This window comes from Eleutherodactylus coqui, chromosome 2 (genome assembly GCF_035609145.1).
Source record: "Eleutherodactylus coqui strain aEleCoq1 chromosome 2, aEleCoq1.hap1, whole genome shotgun sequence".
Lineage (NCBI taxonomy): Eukaryota > Metazoa > Chordata > Amphibia > Anura > Eleutherodactylidae > Eleutherodactylus > Eleutherodactylus coqui.
In genome coordinates this window covers 234,861,912-234,885,893 of record NC_089838.1, presented here as the reverse complement: position 1 = coordinate 234,885,893, position 23,982 = coordinate 234,861,912, and the positions used below count along the sequence as shown (strand labels likewise).

At 44.5% G+C, this 23,982-nt stretch overlaps 1 protein-coding gene across 2 annotated transcripts in view; it reads left to right on the top strand.

Moving 5' to 3' along the window:
- FAM227B (family with sequence similarity 227 member B) overlaps positions 1-23,982 on the top strand; it is a 360,605-nt gene that overhangs the window by 315,208 nt on the left and 21,415 nt on the right. For both annotated transcript variants that reach the window (XM_066592624.1, XM_066592625.1), the window contains exons 12-14: positions 19,297-19,374; positions 20,394-20,468; positions 21,445-21,505. In XM_066592624.1, the coding sequence (XP_066448721.1) occupies positions 19,297-19,374; positions 20,394-20,468; positions 21,445-21,505 (214 nt within the window). The remainder of the gene's footprint in view (positions 1-19,296; positions 19,375-20,393; positions 20,469-21,444; positions 21,506-23,982) is intronic.

Here is a 23,982-nt window from a genome sequence, read left to right as displayed (position 1 = left end):
CGTCCAAATTTTACGTACGGAATCTAATTTTCTCACTTTCCAGTGTCATAGAAACGGGAAATTTGGCACGAGCATTGATTATGTCATAAATAGGAAAAGCTAATGGGTCCCAACTCGATTATTCAATTCTATGCGCAAAAGAATTAGCGTCCAAATTTTACATGCGGAATGTAATTTTCTCACTTTCCGGTGTCATAGAAACAGGAAATTTGGCACGAGCATTGATTATGTCATAAATAGGAAAAGCTAATGGGTCCCAACTCCATTATTCAATTCTATGCGCAAAAGAATTAGCGGCCAAATTTTACGTGCGGAATGTAATTTTCTCACTTTCCGGTGTCATAGAAACGGGAAATTTGGCACGAGCATTGATTATGTCATAAATAGGGAAAGCTAATGGGTCCCAACTCCATTATTCAATTCTATGCGCAAAAGAATTAGCGTCCAAATTTTATGAACATAATCTAAATCTCTCACATTCCGGTGTCATAGAAACGGGAAATTTGGCACAAGCATTGATTGTGTCATAAATATGAAAAGTTAATGGGTCCAAACTCGATTATTCAATTCTAAGCGCAAAAGAATTAGTGTCCAAATTTTATGTACGTAATCTAATTCTCTCACTTCCTGATGTCATTTTATATGAAGGAAACGTCGCATGGTTACCTCCACGTGGTGTTTCCTGGGTAACGCAGAGAACTATGCAAAATGGTGAACATTAGAGATGAGCGAACACCAAAATGTTCGGGTGTTCGTTATTCGTAACGAACTTCCCGTGATGCTCGAGGGTTCGTTTCGAACAACGAACCCCATTGAAGTCAATGGGCGACCAGAACATTTTTGTATTTCGCCGATGCTCGCTAAGGTTTTCATGTGTGAAAATCTGGGCAATTCAGGAAAGTGATGGGAATGACACAGTGACGGATAGGGCAGGCGAGGGGCTACATGTTGGGCTGCATCTCAAGTTCCCAGGTCCCACTATTAAGCCACAATACCGGCAAGAGTGGGCCCCCCCCCTCCCAACAACTTTTACTTCTGAAAAGCCCTCATTAGCATGGCATACCTTTGCTAAGCACCACACTACCTCCAACAAAGCACAATCACTGCCTGCATGACACTCCACTGACACTTCTCCTGGGTTACATGCTGCCCAACCGCCCCCCCTCCCCCCCACAGCGCACACCAAAGTGTCCCTGCGCAGCCTTCAGCTGCCCTCATGCCACACCACGCTCATGTCTATTTAGAATTGCGTCTGCCATGACGAGGGACCGCAGGCACACACTGCAGAGGTTGGCACGGCTAGGCAGCGACCCTCTTTAAAAGTGGCGGAGCGATAGCCCACAATGCTGTACAGAAGCAATGAGAAATAGAATCCTGTGCCACCGCCATCAGGAGCTGCACACGTGGGCATAGCAATGGGGAACCTATGTGCCACACACTATTCATTCTGTCAAGGTGTCTGCATGCCCCAGTCAGACCGGGCTTTTTAATTCATAGACACAGGCAGGTACAACTCCCTATTGTGAAGTCCCTGTCGACCCACAGCATGGGTGGCTCCCTGGAACCCACCGGCGGTACACAGAAATATCCCATTGCATTGCCCAACACAGCTGAGGTAGTAATGTCGTGCTTAATGCAGGTGGGCTTCGGCCCACACTGCATGCCCCAGTCTGACTGGGGTTCTTTATAAGTGTACAGATGTAGTAAAAACTCCGTGTGCACCTACAGCATGGGTGGGTGCCAGGAAGCCACCGGCGGTACATAGAAATATCCCATTGCATTGCCCAACACAGCTGAGGTAGTAATGTTGTGCTTAACCCTTTCCAATCCAATTTGTATATGGTTTTCCTAGGGGGCTTACTCTTTTTCTGCTGTTATACAACGGCGCTATATGCTGGCTAAAGCCAGTACTGCATGAGCTGACACGTAGGATAGGCTCCGACAGCAGAGAGGCTGGCAATATACAGTAAGAGAACCCCGACGGACGTCTACCAACAACGGAGCTGTACAGCCTTAAACCCTAATGTCTTCACAGGTCACACAGTGGACTGGAAAGGGTTAATGCAGGTGGGTTTCGGCCCACACTGCATGCCCCAGTCAGACTGGGGTTCTTTACAAGTGGACACATGTAGGTTTAACTCCCTGTGGACCCACTGCCTGGGTGGGTGCCAGGAAGCCACCGGCGGTACATAGAAATATCCCATTGCATTGCCCAACACAGCTGAGGTAACGTCAGCTGTAATGCAGGTGGGCTAAAAATTAATTTGATTACACTGTAGGCGAGGGCCCACAAAAATTGCTGTATCAACAGTACTAATGTACATCCCAAAAATTGGCCATGGCCAGCCAAGAGGGCAGGTGAAACCCATTAATCGCTTTGGTTAATGTGGCTTAAGTGGTAACTAGGCCTGGAGGCAGCCCAGTGTAACGAAAAATTGGTTCAAGTTAAAGTTCCAATGCTTTTAAGCGCATTGAAACTTATAAAAATTGTTCTGAAAAATTATTTGAGTGAGCCTTGTGGCCCTAAGAAAAATTGCCCGTTCAGCGTGATTACGTGAGGTTTCAGGAGGAGGAGCAGGAGGAGGAGGAGGAGGAATATTAGACACAGATTGATGAAGCAGAAATGTCCCCGTTTTGGATGGTGAGAGAGAACGTAGCTTCCATCCGCGGGTGCAGCCTACGTATTGCTTACGTATCGCTGCTGTCCGCTGGTGGAGAACAGAAGTCTGGGGAAATCCAGCCTTTGTTCATCTTGATGAGTGTTAGCCTGTCGGCACTGTCGGTTGACAAGCGGCTACGCTTATCTGTGATGATTCCCCCAGCCGCACTAAACACCCTCTCCGACAACACGCTAGCCGCAGGACAAGAAAGCACCTCAAGGGCATACAGGGCTAGTTCAGGCCACGTGTCCAGCTTCGACACCCAGTAGTTGTAGGGGGCAGAGGCGTCACCAAGGATGGTCGTGCGATCCGCTACGTACTCCCTCACCATCCTTTTGCAGTGCTCCCGCCGACTCAGCCGTGACTGGGGAGCGGTGACACAGTCTTGGTGGGGAGCCATAAAGCTGGCCAGGCCCTTAAAGACTGTTGCACTGCCTGGGATGTACATGCTGCTCGATCTACGCACATCCCCTGCAACATGGCCCTCGGAACTGCGCCTTCTGCCACTAGCGCTGTCGGCTGGGAATTTTACCATCAGCTTGTCCGCAAGGGTCCTGTGGTATAGCAACACTCTCGAACCCCTTTCCTCTTCGGGAATCAGAGTGGGCAGGTTCTCCTTATACCGTGGATCGAGCAGTGTGTACACCCAGTAATCCGTAGTGGCCAGAATGCGTGCAACGCGAGGGTCACGAGAAAGGCATCCTAACATGAAGTCAGCCATGTGTGCCAGGGTACCTGTACGCAACACATGGCTGTCTTCACTAGGAAGATCACTTTCAGGATCCTCCTCCTCCTCCTCCTCCTCCTCCTCCTCCTCAGGCCATACACGCTGAAAGGATGACAGGCAATCAGCCGGTGTACCGTCAGCAGCGGCCCAAGCTGTCTCTTCCCCCTCCTCCTCATCCTCCTCATGCTCCTCCTCCTCCTCCTGTACGCGCTGAGAAATAGACAGGAGGGTGCCCTGACTATCCAGCGGCATACTGTCTTCCCCCGCCCCCGTTTCCGAGCGCAAAGCAGCTGCCTTTATGGTTTGCAGGGAATTTCTCAAGATGCATAGCAGAGGAATGGTGACGCTAATGATTGTAGCATCGCCGCTCACCACCTGGGTAGACTCCTCAAAATTACCAAGGACATGGCAGATGTCTGCCAACCAGGCCCACTCTTCTGAAAGGAATTGAGGAGGCTGACTCCCACTGCGCCGCCCATGTTGGAGTTGGTATTCGACTATAGCTCTACGCTGTTCATAGAGCCTGGCCAACATGTGGAGCGTAGAGTTCCACCGTGTGGGCACGTCGCACAGCAGTCGGTGCACTGGCAGCTTAAAGTGATGTTGCAGGGTGCGCAGGGTGGCAGCGTCCGTGTGGGACTTGCGGAAATGTGCGCAGAGCCGGCGCGCCTTTACGAGCAGGTCTGACAAGCGTGGGTAGCTTTTCAGAAAGCGCTGAACCACCAAATTAAAGACGTGGGCCAGGCATGGCACGTGCGTGAGGCTGCCGAGCTGCAGAGCCGCCACCAGGTTACGGCCGTTGTCACACACGACCATGCCCGGTTGGAGGCTCAGCGGCGCAAGCCAGCGGTCGGTCTGCTGTGTCAGACCCTGCAGCAGTTCGTGGGCCGTGTGCCTCTTATCGCCTAAGCTGAGTAGTTTCAGCATGGCCTGCTGACGCTTGCCCACCGCTGTGCTGCCACACCGCGCGACACCGACTGCTGGCGACATGCTGCTGCTAACACATCTTGATTGTGAGACGGAGGAGGAGGAGGAGGAGGAGGGTGCTTTAGTGGAGGAAGCATACACCTCCGCAGATACCAGCACCGAGCTGGGGCCCGCAATTCTGGGGGTGGGTAGGACGTGAGCGGTCCCAGGCTCTGACTCTGTCCCAGCCTCCACTAAATTCATCCAATGTGCCGTCAGGGAGATGTAGTGGCCCTGCCCGCCTGTGCTTGTCCACGTGTCCGTAGTTAAGTGGACCGTGGCAGTAACCGCGTTGGTGAGGGCGCGCACAATGTTGCGGGAGACGTGGTCGTGCAGGGCTGGGACGGCACATCGGGAAAAGTAGTGGCGACTGGGAACTGAGTAGCGCGGGGCCGCCGCCTCCATGATACTTTTGAAGGACTCCGTTTCCACAACCCTATACGGCAGCATCTCAAGGCTGATGAATTTTGCGATGCGGACGGTTAACGTTTGAGCGTGCGGGTGCGTGGCGGCGTACTTGCGCTTGCGCTCGAACACTTGCGCAAGCGACGGCTGAACGGTGCGCTGAACTACACTGCTGGATGGGGCCGAGGACAGCGGAGATGAGGGTGTGGGTGCAGGCCATGAGGCGGTAGTGCCTGTGTCCTGAGAGGGGGGTTGCATCTCAGTGGCAGGTTGGGGCACAGGGGGAGAGGCAGGGGTGCAAACCGGAGGCGGTGAACGGCCTTTGTCCCACCTTGCGGGGTGCTTGGCCATCATATGTCTGCGCATGGTGGTGGTGGTGAGGCTGTTGGTGTTGGCTCCCCGGCTGAGCTTTGCGCGACAAAGGTTGCACACCACTGTTCGTCGGTCGTCAGGCGTCTCTGTGAAAAACTGCCAGACCTTAGAGCACCTCGGCCTCCGCAGGGTGGCATGGCGCGAGGGGGCGCTTTGGGAAACACTTGGTGGATTATTCGGTCTGGCCCTGCCTCTACCCCTGGCCCTGGACACCGCACTGCCTCTTGCAACCTGCCCTGCTGATGCCCTTGACTCCCCCTCTGAAGACCTGTCCTCCTGAGTAAGCGTTGCACACCAGGTGGGGTCAGTCACCTCATCGTCCTGCTGCTCTTCCTCCGAATCCTCTGTGCGCTGCTCCCTGGGACTTACTGCCCTTACTACTACCTCACTGCAAGACAACTGTGTCTGATCGTCATCGTCCTCCTGACCCACAGAAAGTTGTTGAGACAGTTGGCGGAAGTCCCCAGCCTCTTCCCCCGGACCCCGGGAACTTTCGAATGGTTGGGCATCAGTGACGATAAACTCCTCTGGTGGGAGAGGAACCGCTGCTGCCCAATCTAAGCAGGGGCCCGAGAACAGTTCCTGGGAGTGCTCCCGCTCCTGAGCAGGTGTTATTGTAGTGGAGTGAGGAGGCTGGGAGGAAGGAGGAGCAGCAGACAGAGGATTCGGATTGGCAGCAGTGGACGGCGCAGAACTGCGGGTAGACGATAGGTTGCTCGAAGCACTTTCTGCCATCCAGGACAGGACCTGCTCACACTGCTCATTTTCTAATAACCGTCTCCCGCGTGGACCCATTAATTGGGCGATGAATGTGGGGACGCCAGAAACGTGCCTCTCTCCTAATCGCGCAGCAGTCGGCTGCGACACACCTGGATCAGGAGCTTGGCCTGTGCCCACACCCTGACTTGGCCCTCCGCGTCCTCGGCCGCGTCCACGTCCTCTAGGCCTACCCCTACCCCTCAGCATGCTGTATTACCAGTGATTTGATTTCACAGGCAGGAAATAAATTGGCGCAAGACTGCAGGCCAAATATAATTTTTGCCCTTTTTGGAAAACGAAAGGCCCCACTGCCTCTAGTGAATGAATTATCTAAGTTTAATAACTGTGCTGTGTCCCTGCTTATGTGTCACAGAACGTGAGGGTAGCAGAGTTATTATAACTCTTGGAGAGCAGGTATTTTTTTCCCAATTAAGGAAAGCAAATGGCGAAGCCAGCAGTAAAGCGTAGCTGGGTGCGTATGATTTAGCACTGTTCTTCACGCAGCTCACACGTCTCCACAGGCGTAAGGACGGACAGAGGCTGGACAAATAGATTTGTTTTCAGTTTTTTCCCACCAACAGGCAGCACTGCGTATATTCAATGAACATGAGAAGTTTAATAACTGTGCTGTGTCCCTGCTTATGTGTCACAGAACGTGAGGGTAGCAGAGTTATTATAACTCTTGGAGAGCAGGTATTTTTTTCCCAATTAAGGAAAGCAAATGGCGAAGCCAGCAGTAAAGCGTAGCTGGGTGCGTATGATTTAGCACTGTTCTTCACGCAGCTCACACGTCTCCACAGGCGTAAGGACGGACAGAGGCTGGACAAATAGATTTGTTTTCAGTTTTTTCCCACCAACAGGCAGCACTGCGTATATTCAATGAACATGAGAAGTTTAATAACTGTGCTGTGTCCCTGCTTATGTGTCACAGAACGTGAGGGTAGCAGAGTTATTATAACTCTGGCAGAGCAGGTATTTTTTTCCCAATTAAGGAAAGCAAATGGCGAAGCCAGCAGTAAAGCGTAGCTGGGTGCGTATGATTTAGCAATGTTTTTCACGCAGCTCACACGTCTCCACAGGCGTAAGGACGGACAGAGGCTGGACAAATAGATTTGTTTTCAGTTTTTTCCCACCAACAGGCAGCACTGCGTATATTCTATGAATAATAACTGTGTTGTGGCCCTGCCTATACAATTCTTTCCCTGCAGTATCAATGGAGGGTGGAATGCTCTGCAGAGGCGATTTTGAGAAGCCCAAAAAAAATGCAGCACAGCTAACAGCAGCCTGGACAGTACTGCACACGGATAAATATGGCCCTAGAAAGGACCGTTGAGGTTCTTGAAGGCTACACTCACTCCTAACACTCTCCCTGCCTATGCAGCACTTCTGTCCCTAATGCCAGGTGCAACGGTCTGCAGAGACGATTTTGAGAAAAAAAAAATCCCACTGCTAACAGCAGCCAACACACAGCTATCAGTGGCCCTAATAAGGACCTTTGGGGGGTCTTGAAGCCTACACTAACTACCAATTCTTTCCCTACAGCAGCTCCGGTATAAACAGCACTGTCCCTCATCTAACTCACACCGCATCTGAGGCGAGCCGCGGGAGGGGCCGACTTTTATATTAGGCGAACACCTGATCTCGCCAGCCACTCACAGCAGGGGGGTGGTATAGGGCTTAAACGTTGCAGGGGGAAGTTGTAATGCCTTCCCTGTCTTTCAATTGGCCAGAAAAGCGCGCTAACGTCTCAGGGAAGGAAGTGAAAGTAACCAGAACACCGCATGGTGTTCGTTACGAATAACGAACATCCCGAACACCCTAATATTCGCACGAATATCAAGCTCGGACGAACGCGTTCGCTCATCTCTAGTGAACATATGTTTTTCCTCAGTATCTCTAAAGTAATCACGACTTCATAAGATTTTCCGTGTGAACACCAGATAAACACCAGTACCAAATTAACTCAGGCGAAGCCGGGTATATCAGCTAGTCTATATATATAAAGCTGAAAGCCCTCACTGACTGACTGACTGACTCGCCAAAAGTTCTCCAACTTCCCAATGTCGTAGAAACATGAAATTTGGCGCAAGCATAGATTATCTCCAAAATAGGAAAAGAAATTGGGTCCCAACTCGATTATTCAATTCTAGCGCAAAAGAATTGGCGTCGAAATTTAACGTACATAATCTAAATCACTCACTTCCCAATGTCATAGAAACGGGAAATTTGGCACGAGCATTGATTATGTCATAAATAGGAAAAGTTAATAGGTCCCAACTCGATTGTTCAATTCTATGCGCAAAAGAATTGGCGTCAAAATTTTACGTACATAATCTAAATCTCTCACTTCCCTATGTCATAGAAACGTGAAATTTGGCAGGAGCGTTGATTATGTCATATATAGGAAAAGTTAATGGGTCCCAACTCGATTATTCAATTCTATGCGCAAAAGAATTAGCGTCCAAATTGTACGTGCGGAATGTAATTTTCTCACTTTCCGGTGTCATAGAAACGTGAAATTTGGCACGAGCATTGATTATGTCATAAATAGGAAAAGCGAATGGGTCCCAACTCGATTATTCAATTCTAGCGCAAAAGAATTGGCATCGAAATTTTACGTGCGGAATGTAATTTTCTCACTTTCCGGTGTCATAGAAATGGGAAATTTGGCACGAGCATTGATTATGGTATAAGTAGGAAAAGCTAATGGGTCCCAACTCGATTATTCAATTCTATGCGCAAAAGAATCAGCGTCCAAATTTTACGTACGGAATCTAATTTTCTCACTTTCTTGTGTCATTGAAACATGAAATTTGGCACGAGCATTGATTATGTCATAAATAGGAAAAGATAATGGGTCCCAACTCCATTATTCAATTCTAGAGCAAAAGAATTGGCGTCGAAATTTTACGTGCGGAATGTAATTTCTTCACTTTCCAGTGTCATAGAAAGAGGAAATTTGGCACAAGCATTGATTATGTCATAAATAGTAAAAGCTAATGGGTCCCAACTCCATTATTCAATTCTATGCGCAAAAGAATTAGCGTCCAAATTTTACGTACGGAATCTAATTTTCTCCCATTCCGGTGTCATAGAAACGGGAAATTTGGCACGAGCATTGAATATGTCATAAGTAGGAAAAGCTAATGGGTCCCAACTCGATTATTCAATTCTATGCGCAAAAGAATTAGCGGCCAAATTTTACGTGCGGAATGTAATTTTCTCACTTTCCGGTGTCATAGAAACGGGAAATTTGGCACGAGCATTGATTATGTCATAAATAGGGAAAGCTAATGGGTCCCAACTCCATTATTCAATTCTATGCGCAAAAGAATTAGCGTCCAAATTTTATGAACATAATCTAAATCTCTCACATTCCGGTGTCATAGAAACGGGAAATTTGGCACAAGCATTGATTGTGTCATAAATATGAAAAGTTAATGGGTCCAAACTCGATTATTCAATTCTAAGCGCAAAAGAATTAGTGTCCAAATTTTATGTACGTAATCTAATTCTCTCACTTCCTGATGTCATCTTATATGAAGGAAACGTCGCATGGTTACCTCCACGTGGTGTTTCCTGGGTAACGCAGAGAACTATGCAAAATGGTGAACATATGTCTTTCCTTAGTATCTCTAAAGTAACCACGACTTCATAAGATTTTCCGTGTGAACACCAGATAATCACCAATACCAAATTAACTCGGGCGAAGCCGGGTATATCAGCTAGTCTATATATATATATATATATAAAGACAAAAGCCCTCACTGATTCACTCACTCACTGACTGACTTGCCAAAAGTTCTCCAACTTCCCGATGTCGTAGAAACATGAAATTTGGCACACGCATAGATTATCTCCAAAATAGGAAAAGTAATTGGGTCCCAACTCGATTATTCAATTCTAGCGCAAAAGAATTGGTGTCGAAATTTTACGTACGTAATCTAAATCTGTCACTTTCCAATGTCATAGAAACTTAAAATTTGGCCTGAGCATTGATTATGTCATAAATGGGAAAAGTTAATGGGTCCCAACACGATTATTCAATTCTATGCGCAAAAGAATTAGCGTCCAAATTTTACGTACGGAATCTAATTCTCTCACTTTCCGGTGTTATAGAAACTCGAAATTTGGCAGGAGCATTGATTATGTCATAAATAGAAAAAGTTAATGGGTCCCAACTCGATTATTCAATTCTATGCGCAAAAGAATTAGCGTCCAAATTTTACGTACGGAATCTAATTATCTCACTTTCCGGTGTCATAGAAACGTGAAATTTGACACGAGCATTGATTATGTCATAAATAGGAAACGCTAATGGGTCCCAACTCCATTACTCAATTCTATGCGCAAAAGAATTAGCGTCCAAATTTTACGTACGGAATCTAATTTTCTCACTTCTCGATGTCATAGAAACAGGAAATTTGGCACGAGCATTGATTATGTCATAAATAGGAAAAGCTAATGGGTCCCAACTCCATTATTTAATTCTAGCGCAAAAGAATTGGCATCGAAATTTTACGTGCGGAATGTAATTTTTTCACTTTCCGGTGTCATAGAAACGGGAAATTTGGCACGAGCATTGATTATGTCATAAATAGGAAACGCTAATGGGTCCCAACTCCATTATTCAATTCTATGCGCAAAAGAATTACCGTCCAAATTTTACGTACGGAATCTAACCCTTTCCAATCCATTTATTTTTTCTCACCCATTCTCCCCAGCTCCAAATAAATTGGAGCTGGGGCGAATGGGTGAGAAAAAATACATTTCCCTGCACCCTCCTGAACTGACAGAGTTCAGGAGTGTGCAGGTGCTCACTGCACCGTGGGAGATCCTGCTTACCTGTCCGGCGTCTTCCGCATTCTCCTTCTGCCTCCCGGCTCGGCGATCATGTGACCGCTGGGGTCAGGTGGCATCCAGCGGTCACATGATCGCCGAGCCCGGAGACAGAAGGGAGAATGCGGAAGACACCGGTCAGGTAAGCAGGTCCTCCCACAGTGCAGGCTCCCGGCTCGGCGTTCATGTGACCGCCGGGGGTCAGGTAACACCGGCGGTCACATGATCGCGGCCGGAATCTCTATGCATTGCATAGCGCTAATTGAGCGCTATGTAATGTGTAAATGAGAAGGCAGAAAGGGTTAAAAACCCTTTCTGCCTTCTCCTCGGGGGTCCTCGATTAGGACCAGTGCAGGAGTGTATCTGCACCCGATGTGTCTGACGATCGGGTGCAGATCCACTCCTGCACTGCAGTGTCGGGCCTGCCCCGACATCGGAGCTGTGGAGGGAAATTATGATGTCGGGGCATGCCCGACATTGGACTGGAAAGGGCTAATTTTCTCACTTCCCGATGTCATAGAAACAGGAAATTTGGCACGAGCATTGATTATGTCATAAATAGGAAAAGCTAATGGGTCCCAACTCGATTATTTAATTCTAGCACAAAAGAATTGGCGTCGAAATTTTACGTGCGGAATGTAATTTTTTCACTTTCCGGTGTCATAGAAACGGAAAGTTTGGCACGAGCATTTATTATGTCATAAATAGGAAACGCTAATGGGTCCCAACTCCATTAATCAATTCTATGCGCAAAAGAATTAGCGTCCAAAGTTTACGTACGGAATGTAATTTCTTCACTTTCCGGTGTCATAGAAACAGGAAATTTGGCACGAGCATTGATTGTCATAAATAGGAAAAGCTGATGGGTCCCAACTCGATTATTCAATTCTAAGCGCAAAAGAATTGGCGTCAAAATTTTACGTACGGAATCTAATTTTCTCACTTTCCGGTGTCATAGAAACGTGAAATTTGGCAGGAGCATTGATTATGTCATAAAGAGGAAAAGCTAATGGGTCCCAACTCGATTATTCAATTCTAAGCGCAAAAGAATTGGCGTCAAAATTTTACGTGCGGAATGTAATTTTTTCACTTTCCGGTGTCATAGAAACGGGAAATTTGGCACGGGCATTGATTATGTCATAAATAGGAAACGCTAATGGGTCCCAATTCCATTATTCAATTCTATGCGCAAAAGAATTAGCGTCCAAATTTTACGTACATAATCTAAATCTCTCACTTCCCAATGTAATAGAAACATGAAATTTGGCACAGGCATTGATTATGTCATAAATAGGAAAAGTTAATGTATCCCAACTCGATTATTCAATTCTATGCGCAAAAGAATTAGCGTTCCAAATTTTACGTACGGAATCTAAATTTTCTCTTTCCGGTGCCATAGAAATGTGAAATTTGGCACGAGCATTGAATATGTCATAAATAGGAAAAGTTCATAGGTCCCAACTCGATTATTCAATTCTAGCGCAAAAGAATTAGCGTCCAAATTTTACGTGCGGAATGTAATTTTTTCACTTTCCGGTGTCATAGAAACGGGAAATTTGGCACGAGCATTGATTATGTCATAAATAGGAAAAGTTAATGGGTCCCAACTTGATTATTCAATTCTATGCGCAAAAGAATGTGTCCAAATTTTATGTACGTAATCTAATTCTCTCACTTCCTGATGTCATTTTATATAAAGTAAACGTCACATGGTTACCTCCACGTGGTGTTTCCTGGGTAACGCAGAGAATTATGCAAAATGGTGAACATAGGTTTTTCCGGTATCTCTAAAGTAAGCACAACTTCATAAGATTTTCCGTGTGAACACCAGATAAACACCAGTACCAAATTAACACGGGGGCGAAGCCGGGTATATCAGCTAGTAATTTTATATGGAGCAGTTAGCGCAAAACCTTAGAGAAAATACCTCAATTAAAGAAATACAGATCAGAGTCCGTTCCCACCTAATATCATTATGTACCAATGATATCCTTTTTTACGTTAATGGAGCCCATACCCTCACTTGATAAACCATTGGGGATCATAAAAGAGTTTGGACAGACATTTTACTACAAAATAAATGCACAGAAATCCCATATCTTGCCTATGAATATCCCTAATGACTTCTGACATTGTCTACAAAATTAACATCCTTTTGATTGCCAAAATGAAGGTTAAAAATCTCAGGGTATAACAATAACTGCTTTAAAAAACATTACCAATACAATTTAGATCCTATGTTGAAAGTATTGCAGAAAGACTCCCAAAGATTATCTAAATTTTAGATATCATAGATGGGAAGAATTGACACCTTTAAAATGCTTTTATTGCCAAAATTGCTATACCTATTTCATATTCTCCGTATTGAACTACTATGACTTTTTTTTTATAGAAATGAACACAATCCTATCTCAATTTGTCTGGGCTCAACATAAACCTTGGGTGGCCAGTACCATACATACAAAGGATAGAGGAGTGGGAGATCTAGACCTCCTGGATATTCAACACTATTATATAGCTACACTTGTCTCCCAAATAGCTCTATAGTGGAGATCTGAGAACCAGAAAAATTGGTATTGAGCACTATCTAGTTTCTCCTAATTAAATCTTTACTTATAATCCCTTTATGGTATTTGCCTCTGCCATCCCACCTCTTTCCATTGACTCTAACATCTTTAAAGGTATGGGAAAAATTCTTCAGTTTTTTAACTTGCAACATTGCGCATGTGTATAATTCCATTCAAAAGAATGGAGTTCATATTTCCGCGGGTTTTGTGCGCCTCGCAACGCACATAACCCTCGTCAGATTTGCGATCATGTGAATGTAGCCTTACTCGTTTGAACCATTTTTTAAAAATCCATATCCTACTTAATCTATGAGGAGTCATATGGCTGTTCGCATGCTCCCTGTCTCGACGTGAGTGTTCGTATACTATTGCAGAGAGACAGAGCACATACGCAGTCTCGGCAATAGCTCGGCACTCCCTGCTAAACTTTGAATGCTACATCACTAGTGTTGTAGTGTACATTGCCCTGCAGAAAGGAGAATGCCAGCAATGGACGCTTCATCACCGGAAGAAAAAGAATGGGCTGGCTGGAGGTGAGGTGACCCGGGGACTGCAGGAGACAGGAGAAGATGTGATAAGAAGACTGACGGGGGAGGAATAGGTAAGTATAGAATTTTTAGTTTTCTAATGACAGAACCCCTTTAAAGTACTGAAATATGCCCACTCTTTTATTGTTATGCATTGTAAACAGCTTTAGAACTATGTGACAAGGCAGTTCAGGAGCTGCTTGAAGAGCTGTGGATAAAGAACACGATGCATGCATTAGACAAGCACTACTAACTAATATAGTCGTGCAGTTAGGACTGTGTGCAGAGGGGACAAGTGAGGTGATGTACAAAAAATAATAAGTGAAGCTGTCTAAGGAATGCTAAAGTAATTAACAAAGAGCAGAAGAAATAGAATGGCTGGACAGTATCTTCTGGCTAACTTTCAAAGATGTGGATCTTAAAAAGGTACGTGATTTCTTGCCACTGTATTATTGTACTAGATTCATCATTCAACCTTGTTAATTACTATACTTAATAGACTTAGATCACCCAGCATTATAGTATGTGCCCAGCCTTTACATCCCTGCGCTTCATCTGAACTCGTGAAAACTGTATTCAGATGGAACCTTAGATTTTAATTAGCCAAACGGTGATCCAAATATGCCAACTGTAGTCTCTCTATGACCTGGTTTATTTTGCTTTCCAACTATTTTGCACGATAAAATACTATAGTCATCTACTGGGTATTCCCACCTTAGACATTTATGGCATATCCACATGATGAGCCATAAATATCTAAGGTGGGAATAGCCCTTTAAGAGACAAGAGGTTTGCTACTATTTCATTACACCATGATTAGCATAGTAACCTTACACCAAAGAAGAGGCATTTTCTACATTTAGAACAGTAAAGTGGTCTAAAATTAAATCAAGCAATATCAATTTATTCATTTAACTGCTGGAAAATGTTCCTTAATTAGATCAACCTGTGCTGGCATCAATGCATACCTCTCAAGAGTTCATTCATGAGCTATAATGTAGCTATGCTTGCCTTGATGGATAAGTCAATATGCCTGCAACCATGCAAATTGTGTTACAAGCATGACTGCTTGCCAGCACTTGCCAACATACATTATATCCTCCTTTGCTTTTTTTACCAAAGGGTTTTTGTTATGTATTGAAAATGAAATTGAGAGAAGAAAATTAAATAACGTTGTGAGCCTTCAATGTGGAAATCTTTGCTTATCTACTGTTTATTTATTTCATTAGGCATTTAGTAGTATTGCTATATAATAAACACTCTTACCATCTGTTTGGAATGCTGCCCTTGCTGTTCACTGCTATGTACATTATTTCACTATTCATGAATGTTGTTCTCCGGTTAATGGCTTATTTGCCAAGTTTTGATAATTGGGCTAAAAGGAGCTCTATACACACTGATCAGCCGTAACATTAAAACCACTAACAGATGAATCAAATTACATTATCTCTTTGCAATGGTACCTGTTAAGAGGTGGGACATATTAGGCAGCAAGTAAATAGTCCGTTCTTGAAGTTGATGTGTTGGAAGCAGGAAAGCTGGGTAAGTGTTAGGCTGCGTTCCCACATACAAGTACCAGCTTGCAGCTGAGACTCTGCTCAACCGCTAATAGCCGCATGATCTTGCTGACTTTATGGGCAAGATTGCCCTTCCATTGGCTGCTGCATCTAGACATTAGCCGCAAGCTGGTACCTGTTAATGGGAATACAGCCTAAAGGATCTAAATGACTTTGACAAGGGCCAAATTGTGATGGCTAAATAATTGAATCAGGGGATCCCCAGGTTATGTGAGTATTTCTAGTATGCAGGGTTAGTGCCTACCAAAAGTGGTCTAAGGAAGGTCAACCTGTGAATGCTGGAAAATCTTGGTTTCTGGCATTTGTGAGGTTGCTATTTTGATCCGTAGAATACCACCTACCTAAGCCATGCTGCAGACCCTGTCATGGCAATGGTGTTACTTAAAGGGGTTGTCCCGCGCCGAAACGGGTTTTTTTTTTTTCCAACAGCCCCCCCGTTCGGCGCGAGACAACCCCGATGCAGGGGTTAAACAAGAACACCGGACAGCGCTTACCTGAAGCCCCGCGCTCCGGTGACTTCTTACTTACCTGCTGAAGATGGCCGCCGGGATCTTCTCCCTCGGTGGACCGCAGGGCTTCTGTGTGGTCCATTGCCGATTCCAGCCTCCTGATTGGCTGGAATCGGCACGTGACGAGGCGGAGCTACAAGGAGTCGCTCTCCGGCACGAGCGGCCCCATTCAGAAAAGAAGAAGACCCGGACTGCGCAAGCGCGTCTAATCTGGCGATTAGACGCTGAAAATTAGACGGCTCCATGGAAACGAGGACGCTAGCAACGGAACAGGTAAGTGAAAAATTTCTGATAACTTCTGTATGGCTCATAATTAATGCACAATGTACATTACAAAGTGCATTAATATGGCCATACAGAAGTGTATAACCCCACTTTGTTTCGCGGGACAACCCCTTTAATGACAGTGCTCTTTTTTAGCAGGATAATGCGCCCTACCACACTGCAAAAACTGTTCATCAAGGGTTTGAGGAACATGATAAAGAATTCAAGATGTTAATTTGGCTTCCAAATTTCCCAGATCTCCAATTGAACATCTGTGGGATGTGCTGGAAAAATAAATTCAATTTCTAGAGACCCCACCTCACAATTTCTAGGACTTTATCTGCTTCTTATAGGCCCATTTACACGCAAAGATACTCTTTCAAATGACCGAAAGATTGAACGATTTTGCGATCTAGTCGCATAAAGTGTTAATGGCCATTAATGACCGTAATACTGACTCACTAATGTGGGCTGAATTTTGTAATCCAATGCATGTGATTGATCCGTGGATTACCATGGACCAAACGCTTGCGGAATCCACAATTCCTATCCAGTCGTTTGAGACTGGCCTAAGTAGATTATTACTTTTTTTATCACGTGACTGGGGACCGCTGAACGAGGCCTCCGGTCACTGCTACAGGCTCTCTGCTACCTTTAGTAACCGGGAACAAGGATATTTCAAAGTTCCCGGGCCTTTCTTGGTTCCTGCGCTTGTGTCCGGCATTTTGACGGCAGGAACATGAGCAGAATCCGGAGAAGTTCTATGGAGGAGGATCGCGTCGGGGTTCAAATGTGGAGGCCTCTGGTAAGAAGTTTCATCTCCTCATACAGTGGTCCCTGGTGACATTTCCCTGCACTCTGCTGTCTCTAACAGCTTGGTGCAGGGAGATTTTAAATTTTTCGGGCTCTCCGGCCTTCTGCGCATGCGCACCACATCGACACATGCGCAGAAGCATGCGGCAGGTCCAGATTACTGTGTGACATTGCAGAGGATTAAGGAATTTTCTGATCCCCCCCCCCATAGATCCAATCTAAGAGGGAAGCTAATACTAACTTTTTTTTACTTCTTCTGCCAGGAAATTTCAAATTTCCTGGGCGTCCCAAGCTACTGTGCATGCACGTGACGTACTGACGTCTGGCGCGCATGCGCAGAAGCCGGCGTCGGGTCCTGGAAGACCAGAACGCCGTGGGACATCGCAGAGGACGGGGGTGAGTACACTCAGCTCCCCTCATGGATCCGATCCGTGAGTGGAGTTGAAACTAACTTTTTTTTAACTCTTTGCTTACTTTCATGGGATCGCCACTATCCATTGGATAGCGACAATCGTGTGATGGGGGTTTGGATATCCCGGCCCCCCCATGGCAGTTCCAGGTTGGAGCGGTCATGTCCTCAGGCCAGGTGGCTTTAATCCCCAGAGCGAGCGTGTTTTTACGGCCTTGAGGATTAAATCCCACTAAAGCAGAAGATCAAGAGTCTATGGAGTCATTACTAAGGGGACACAGCTACATTGTTCTGCTTGCGGTTAATGGCAAATTACAATGTTATCCGTTGACTCCTGTGGAGATAATAGCATGCGGTCTTATGAGAGACACTGTATCTCTTAGTGTCTGAACCATGGATTTTTAGTTCACCTTCATCAGTCAAACCTAAAGTGCACAATGGCCACGTTTACATGTAACGATTATCGCTCATTTTCGGTCATTTGAATGGGCCTTTAGTCTTGGTGTCAAATATCACAGGACACCATGAGAGGTTGAGAGGTTATGTGGAGTCCACACAACTATTAGTTAGAGCTGTTTTGGTGGCATAATGTGAATTTACAAAGTTTTAAAGTTATAGCTGATATATAGGTGAAAGCCCTCACTCACTGACTCGCCACTAATTCTCTAACTACCCGGTGATGTACAAACATGAAATATGGCAGAAGCATTCTTTAGGTCCTAAACAGGAAAAATAAAGGAGTCACAACTCGATTATTCAATGCTAAGTGCAAAAGTATTGCCACCCCTATGTCATGTAACTTCACGGTGCCGTACAAACATGAAATTTGGCACAACCATTCTTTAGGTCCTAAATAGGAAAAGTGCATGGGTCACAATTTGATTATCCAATCCTAAGTGCAAAACTATTGGCACCCCTATGTAATGTGCCTAATCAAATTCTCCAACTTCCCGGTGTCGTACAAACATGAAATTTAGCACAACCATTCCTTAGGTCCTAAATGGGAAAACTAAAGGTGTCAGAACTCGATTATTCAATGCTAATTGCAAAAGTAAGTGCACTCCTATGTAATATAAATTCCCAGTGTCGTACAAGCGTGAAATTTGGCGCAAGCATACTATAGGTCCTAAGTGAGGAGAGTGGGAGTGCACATTCTGCAGAGGGACATCAGTACATGCAGCTCGAAGAGAATCTAATGCTCCTCTATATGTATACATATTTTATTCCTCTAAAGTAATCTTAACTTCATAAAATTTTACATGCAAACAACACAAACACCTGTATCAAATTAACTCGGGCGAAGACGGGTATATCAGCTAGTATATATTAGTACAGTATTTCCTACATATGCACTACAACACACATTTTATTATATATACATCAATTAGTCAGAGGTGTTTTGGTGGCAAGATTAGAATTTACAAAGTTTTAAAGTTATAGCTGAAAACATGCCGCATGTAGCACTATATAAACGCTACATTTGGCCTAACCCTATGTTTTCCTAACCCTGGATAACCTCTTTAATCTTCCAAGGTGGTCATGCATACTTAGTGCGTTCACACATACAAGTTTTGTTCAGGTTTTTTTGTCACTTTTGAAGCCAAAACCAGACATGAATTAAAAAAAGGAGAAGTTATATCCATCATTTATTCTCTCTTGTTTGATCCTCGCCAAATTTTAGCTTAAAAAACCACATGAAAAAAACCTGCATGTGTGAACGCATCCTAAATCTTGCCTCCATATAGTGGAGCAGTGAGAGAAGCAAGATTGAGCAGTTGGAACCATTACTGGTGGTCACAAAATAGTAACAGCATGTGGCGCCATTCTAACACTAGTTCTGGAATATCTTGAGATAGAAACCTTTTTTTAATGCATTTTATTTCCTTGACATAATTATATTACTCCTATTCATCAAACCTATCAAGACATCATCAAAGAAACTCAGGGGCTTAGAAAGAGTTTACAACAGAAATATGATGTGTAAGTACCTCTTCTCTTTGTTTGAGATGGTTGCAGGCAAACATTGTATAGTATGTGTTGAAGTTATATGGTCCTGTGCTTCTATGTGATGTGTTATTATTCGTATGTTTTATTTGTAAAAGGGGGTACTGAGAAAGACAGAGGCCCACATTTATTAAGTAGTTTGGAAAAGTTTATACCAAAATTTCTCACAAATTTCACTTTTTATGATGCACTTGCTAAAAGTGGAAAATGTTGTGAAGAGGTGGGCATGGTAACTGTGGAGTGGGTTCAGCAGTCATAGTTTCATTTTCTATTAGGCAGTACTAAATGCTCCAAATTGATTAAAAGGTGTGTGCCTTTTATTAACTTTGGCAAAAATTCCTTCAACAATTTATTTTTAAGACACGTCGTTTTTAAATTAAAGGGGTTGTCAGAGTTCACTTTTTAATGTAGTTTTGGGTTCCATATGCCCAAAAGTATATAAAAACAATAAACTCACCGTGGCACTGGACCGCCGCTTCAGCTGTCCAGCACAATGGCATTAGACCTGGTGATGTCCTGTAAAACCTGTCACATTGCCTTCTAATATGGAAGCCCTTGGTAGGTTTATGGAACGTCACTGATGACACCATAGTCGGGCCTTCTATTGTCTGCTGTGGTCATGTGATTAAACAACCCATGTGACTGATGCCACAGAAATAAACAAAATGGAGCGGCAGTGAGCGAGCATCGTGGCAGCAGGAGGCAAGTACTGCGTAGGTGGGAGGGTTGTTATATATAATGCGTACCCCGCTTTCCCCCCACTGCAATCAATTTAATGTGGGCCATAGAGCTGATTATTCCTACTATGGGTCTTACAGTGATGGCGTTCTCACAAATTGCAAGCCAACACTGTATATACAGGTTTTACTTAGCTGTATGCAATCAATAAACTATCTGCTCATATTTGTTGATCATGTGAATATATAATAGGTTTTAGCATACACAGATATAATGTATATTAAACTAATCAATAAAGGATTGTTTTCTGTTTCAAGGTTAGAAACAAAAGCCCAAAAAGAAATAGAAGAAATTCGGCATCAGAATGTAAAAGTGAAGTACAAAATTCTGAAGTAAGTCATGATGTGCAGTGATGAGCGGAGGGCTTCCTTTGCCTAACCCAGTGTTTCCCAACTCCAGTCCTCAAGGCACCCCAACAGGTCATGTTTTCAGGATTTTCTCAGTGTTGCACAGATGATGTAATTAGTCAGTGCCTCAGACATTGCCACAGGTGTTCTTACTAGAGGAGATCCTGAAAACATGACCTGTTGGGGTGCCTTGAGGACCGGAGTTGGGAAACACTGGCCTAACCATTTAGATGTCACAGTCAGTAGTGAGCATAGCATCCGATTTATCTCCAAGCCCAGTCATTCCAATTGGGTGTCAGCAAACCTAGCCAAAACAGAGTACAAATGGAGTAGGTTCAACTCCTGATGCTGTTCCACATGCTCCCCTGCAACTTTCACTATACATATATTGTGAATATCAGGGATTAAAGCAGATACTTCATCTCTCCTGACATGTTTGTTTAAGAAATAACAAATCTGGAGCACATTTTGTCATAACTCTGCATTGCCAGTTTCCCTAAATGATTTCAGGTCCCATACAGGACCCCAAGATCCAAGAACAAACGGTTTAACAAATTCAGATTCCAGACCAGACCCCTAAATTAATGCAGATAGACTAGGCATCTAAATAAATTTGGATACCTGTCTATAACCCTCTATATATTTACCTTCCTCGCTCCTAGGCTCCTTGTTAGCTGCAGGGCCGCTGAACACATAGTTGTAATGTTGGCAGCTGAAGAGGAGCCCAGGAGGCAAGAAAGGTAAGTATTATCACCCATAAATAAAAATCCGATATAGTGGTTTATTACAAGAAAATGGCACAGTAGTCTGGTAGTCTGAGAGGGGTGATCGTCCCATTGTCCCACCATAAAGTCACTCCCGATGTGTAGCTACAGATCATATAAAACTAGTGGAGAATGATCTAATGTTGCGTTCATCAATTTATGAGTATGTTATTGTTTTTGCCATTTCTTCTTCATAGACTGGAACAAGAACTTTCAAGTGGTGTTAAGCTGAACAGCACACTTCTTTTGGAAAAACTGGTATGAAAATATTTATATATTCTACAAATAATATTATAGTTTTAGAATAATATAAAAGTCAGTATAAGGGCTATATCGGCTGGGTTTTCACGCCCGGCTGATATACGGTGTCCCTTTCTGCAGGGGAAGGAGACGGGCCGGGAGCAGTGCACTGAGCTTCCACTCCCTCTCCACCCCTCGTCGCTATTTGCAATGGAAGGGGGGGGGAACAGGGCGGAACTGTGTAAGTAAAATTTTATATTACATTTTTTTTAAAACCAAGTGTGGTTTTATATACAACATTTTTTGGGGTAAATATCATGTTTTTAGTTTAGCTTTACTGGGGATCTTTTGCTGTATTTTTTTCAGCAAAATCACTGTGGCCAGATGTTATCTTTAGGCTAATAGGAACATTTGAAACAATACAAACCGTGCACTTTAGGTTTTTCTCTTCTTGTGTTTTTATTTGCATTTGCATCACAGTGTAAATTTAGGTGTCATAGTAGAAAGATTTCTGATCACATTATATGCGATCATAGTAATTCATATACTAAATCCAACTACACACGAGTGTACATATTACGGGAACATGTATATGCCAGTAATATAGATGAGTGTGCCAACCCAAATTTGTATCTACTGAACGTAATCCCTTAGTGATGGAGCCAAATTTTGGAAATCTGACACGTGTCACTTAAACATAAAATAACTCCATAAAGATTTTGCATATCCAAGTGATTCTGAGATACTGTACACATTTTTAATAAGACATATATTTCCATCTGTTTACTTTATTCTGGATGCACATTTGAAAAACTTTCATTTTTTTAACCATTTAGGAGATGTACAAATTTAACATTGATTATCAACATTTTGAGGAATACTTATTACGATTTTACGATATTACGATTTTCATTTTTTGGGCAATTGTGTCATTTTAAAAACATTTTTTTTTTCTGTACAGCGTACATATGAATGAAGACTTTCACCCCAAAATGGATCCCCCGTTTGTCCTGTGTTCAGAAATATACGCATTTTGGCCCTAATCTTCTGTCTGTATGCACAACGGGGCTCAAACCGAAAGGAACATTAAACTCCAACAGTTTTTTTAAAGTTTTGGGGACATCGCCAGAGGCCTAAGTTAAAGGGGTTGTCCCGCGATAGCAAGTGGGGTTATGCACTTCTGTATGGCCATATTAATGCACTTTGTAATATACATCGTGCATTAAATATGAGCCATACAGAAGTTATTCACTTACCTGCTCCGTTGCTGGCGTCCCCGTCGCCATGGTGCCGGCTAATTTCAGCGTCTAATCCTGATTGGCTGGAATCGGCACATGTGACGGGGCGGAGCTATGCGATGACGCGTACAAGGGGGCGGAGCCAGAACGCCGCTGCTGCCGAGCCAAGCCGAAGGGAAAAGACCCATCTGCGCAAGCGCGTCTAATCGGGCGATTAGACGCTGAAATTAGACGGCACCATGGCGACGGGGACGCCAGCAACGGAGCAGGTAAGTGAATAACTTCTGTATGGCTCATATTTAATGCACGATGTATATTACAAAGTGCATTAATATGGCCATACAGAAGTGTATAACCCCACTTGCTGCCGCGGGACAACCCCTTTAAGTAATTTTACCTTCCTTCACGGTTCGGATCCATGACGGGTGGTAAAATTTTTACTTTTTTTACTTTTACGTGTTCATCCATATCCATTGGATAGCGTCGATCATGTAAACAGGGACTGCATACCGTGCCCCCTTGTGAAATCTCAAGGCTCTCGGTTACGTTTGGTAGTCAGGAGCAGGGACATTTTAAATTACCCTGGCAATCTGCGGATTTTACGCATGCATCCGACCATTTCGGCAACAGGCGCGTGCGCAGAAGCAGAGCTAAGGTCCACGGATAAATTTTCGGGCCTTAGGTACATAATTTCATCTTCCTTCACGGATATGATCCATGAGGGGAGATGAAACAAACTTTTTTTTCTTTACACTTTATTTTTTTACTTTAAATGATCGCTGTTATTCATTGGATAACAGTGATCATGTGACAGCAAACAGTGATCCTCGGTGATATCTTGCATCTCGCTACACATGCTAGCCGGGAGCAGAGGGATTTTAAATCTCCCGGAAAGCGAGTCCTTCTGCGCATGCGCCTGACGTATGATATCGGGCATGCATGCACAGAAAACAACGTCACGTCCTGGAAGGACCAGATTGCCGCAGGACATCATGGAGGACTGTGGTGAGTATTTTCACCTCCCCTCATGGATCCGATCCATGACGGAAGGTGAAACTTTAACTTAATCCATTGGATAGCGGCGACACTGGTTCCTGGTGACATCCCCTGTCTCCGAGTACCTTCCGTAGCTGGGAGCCAGGAGATTTCAGATCCCCCGTGCTGATCTGGTCTACTGGCATGCGCCAACATTTTTCAATAGGCCCACATGCGCAAAATGTGGCCGAAGGTCCTTTTCGGACTAGATTAGAGATGAGC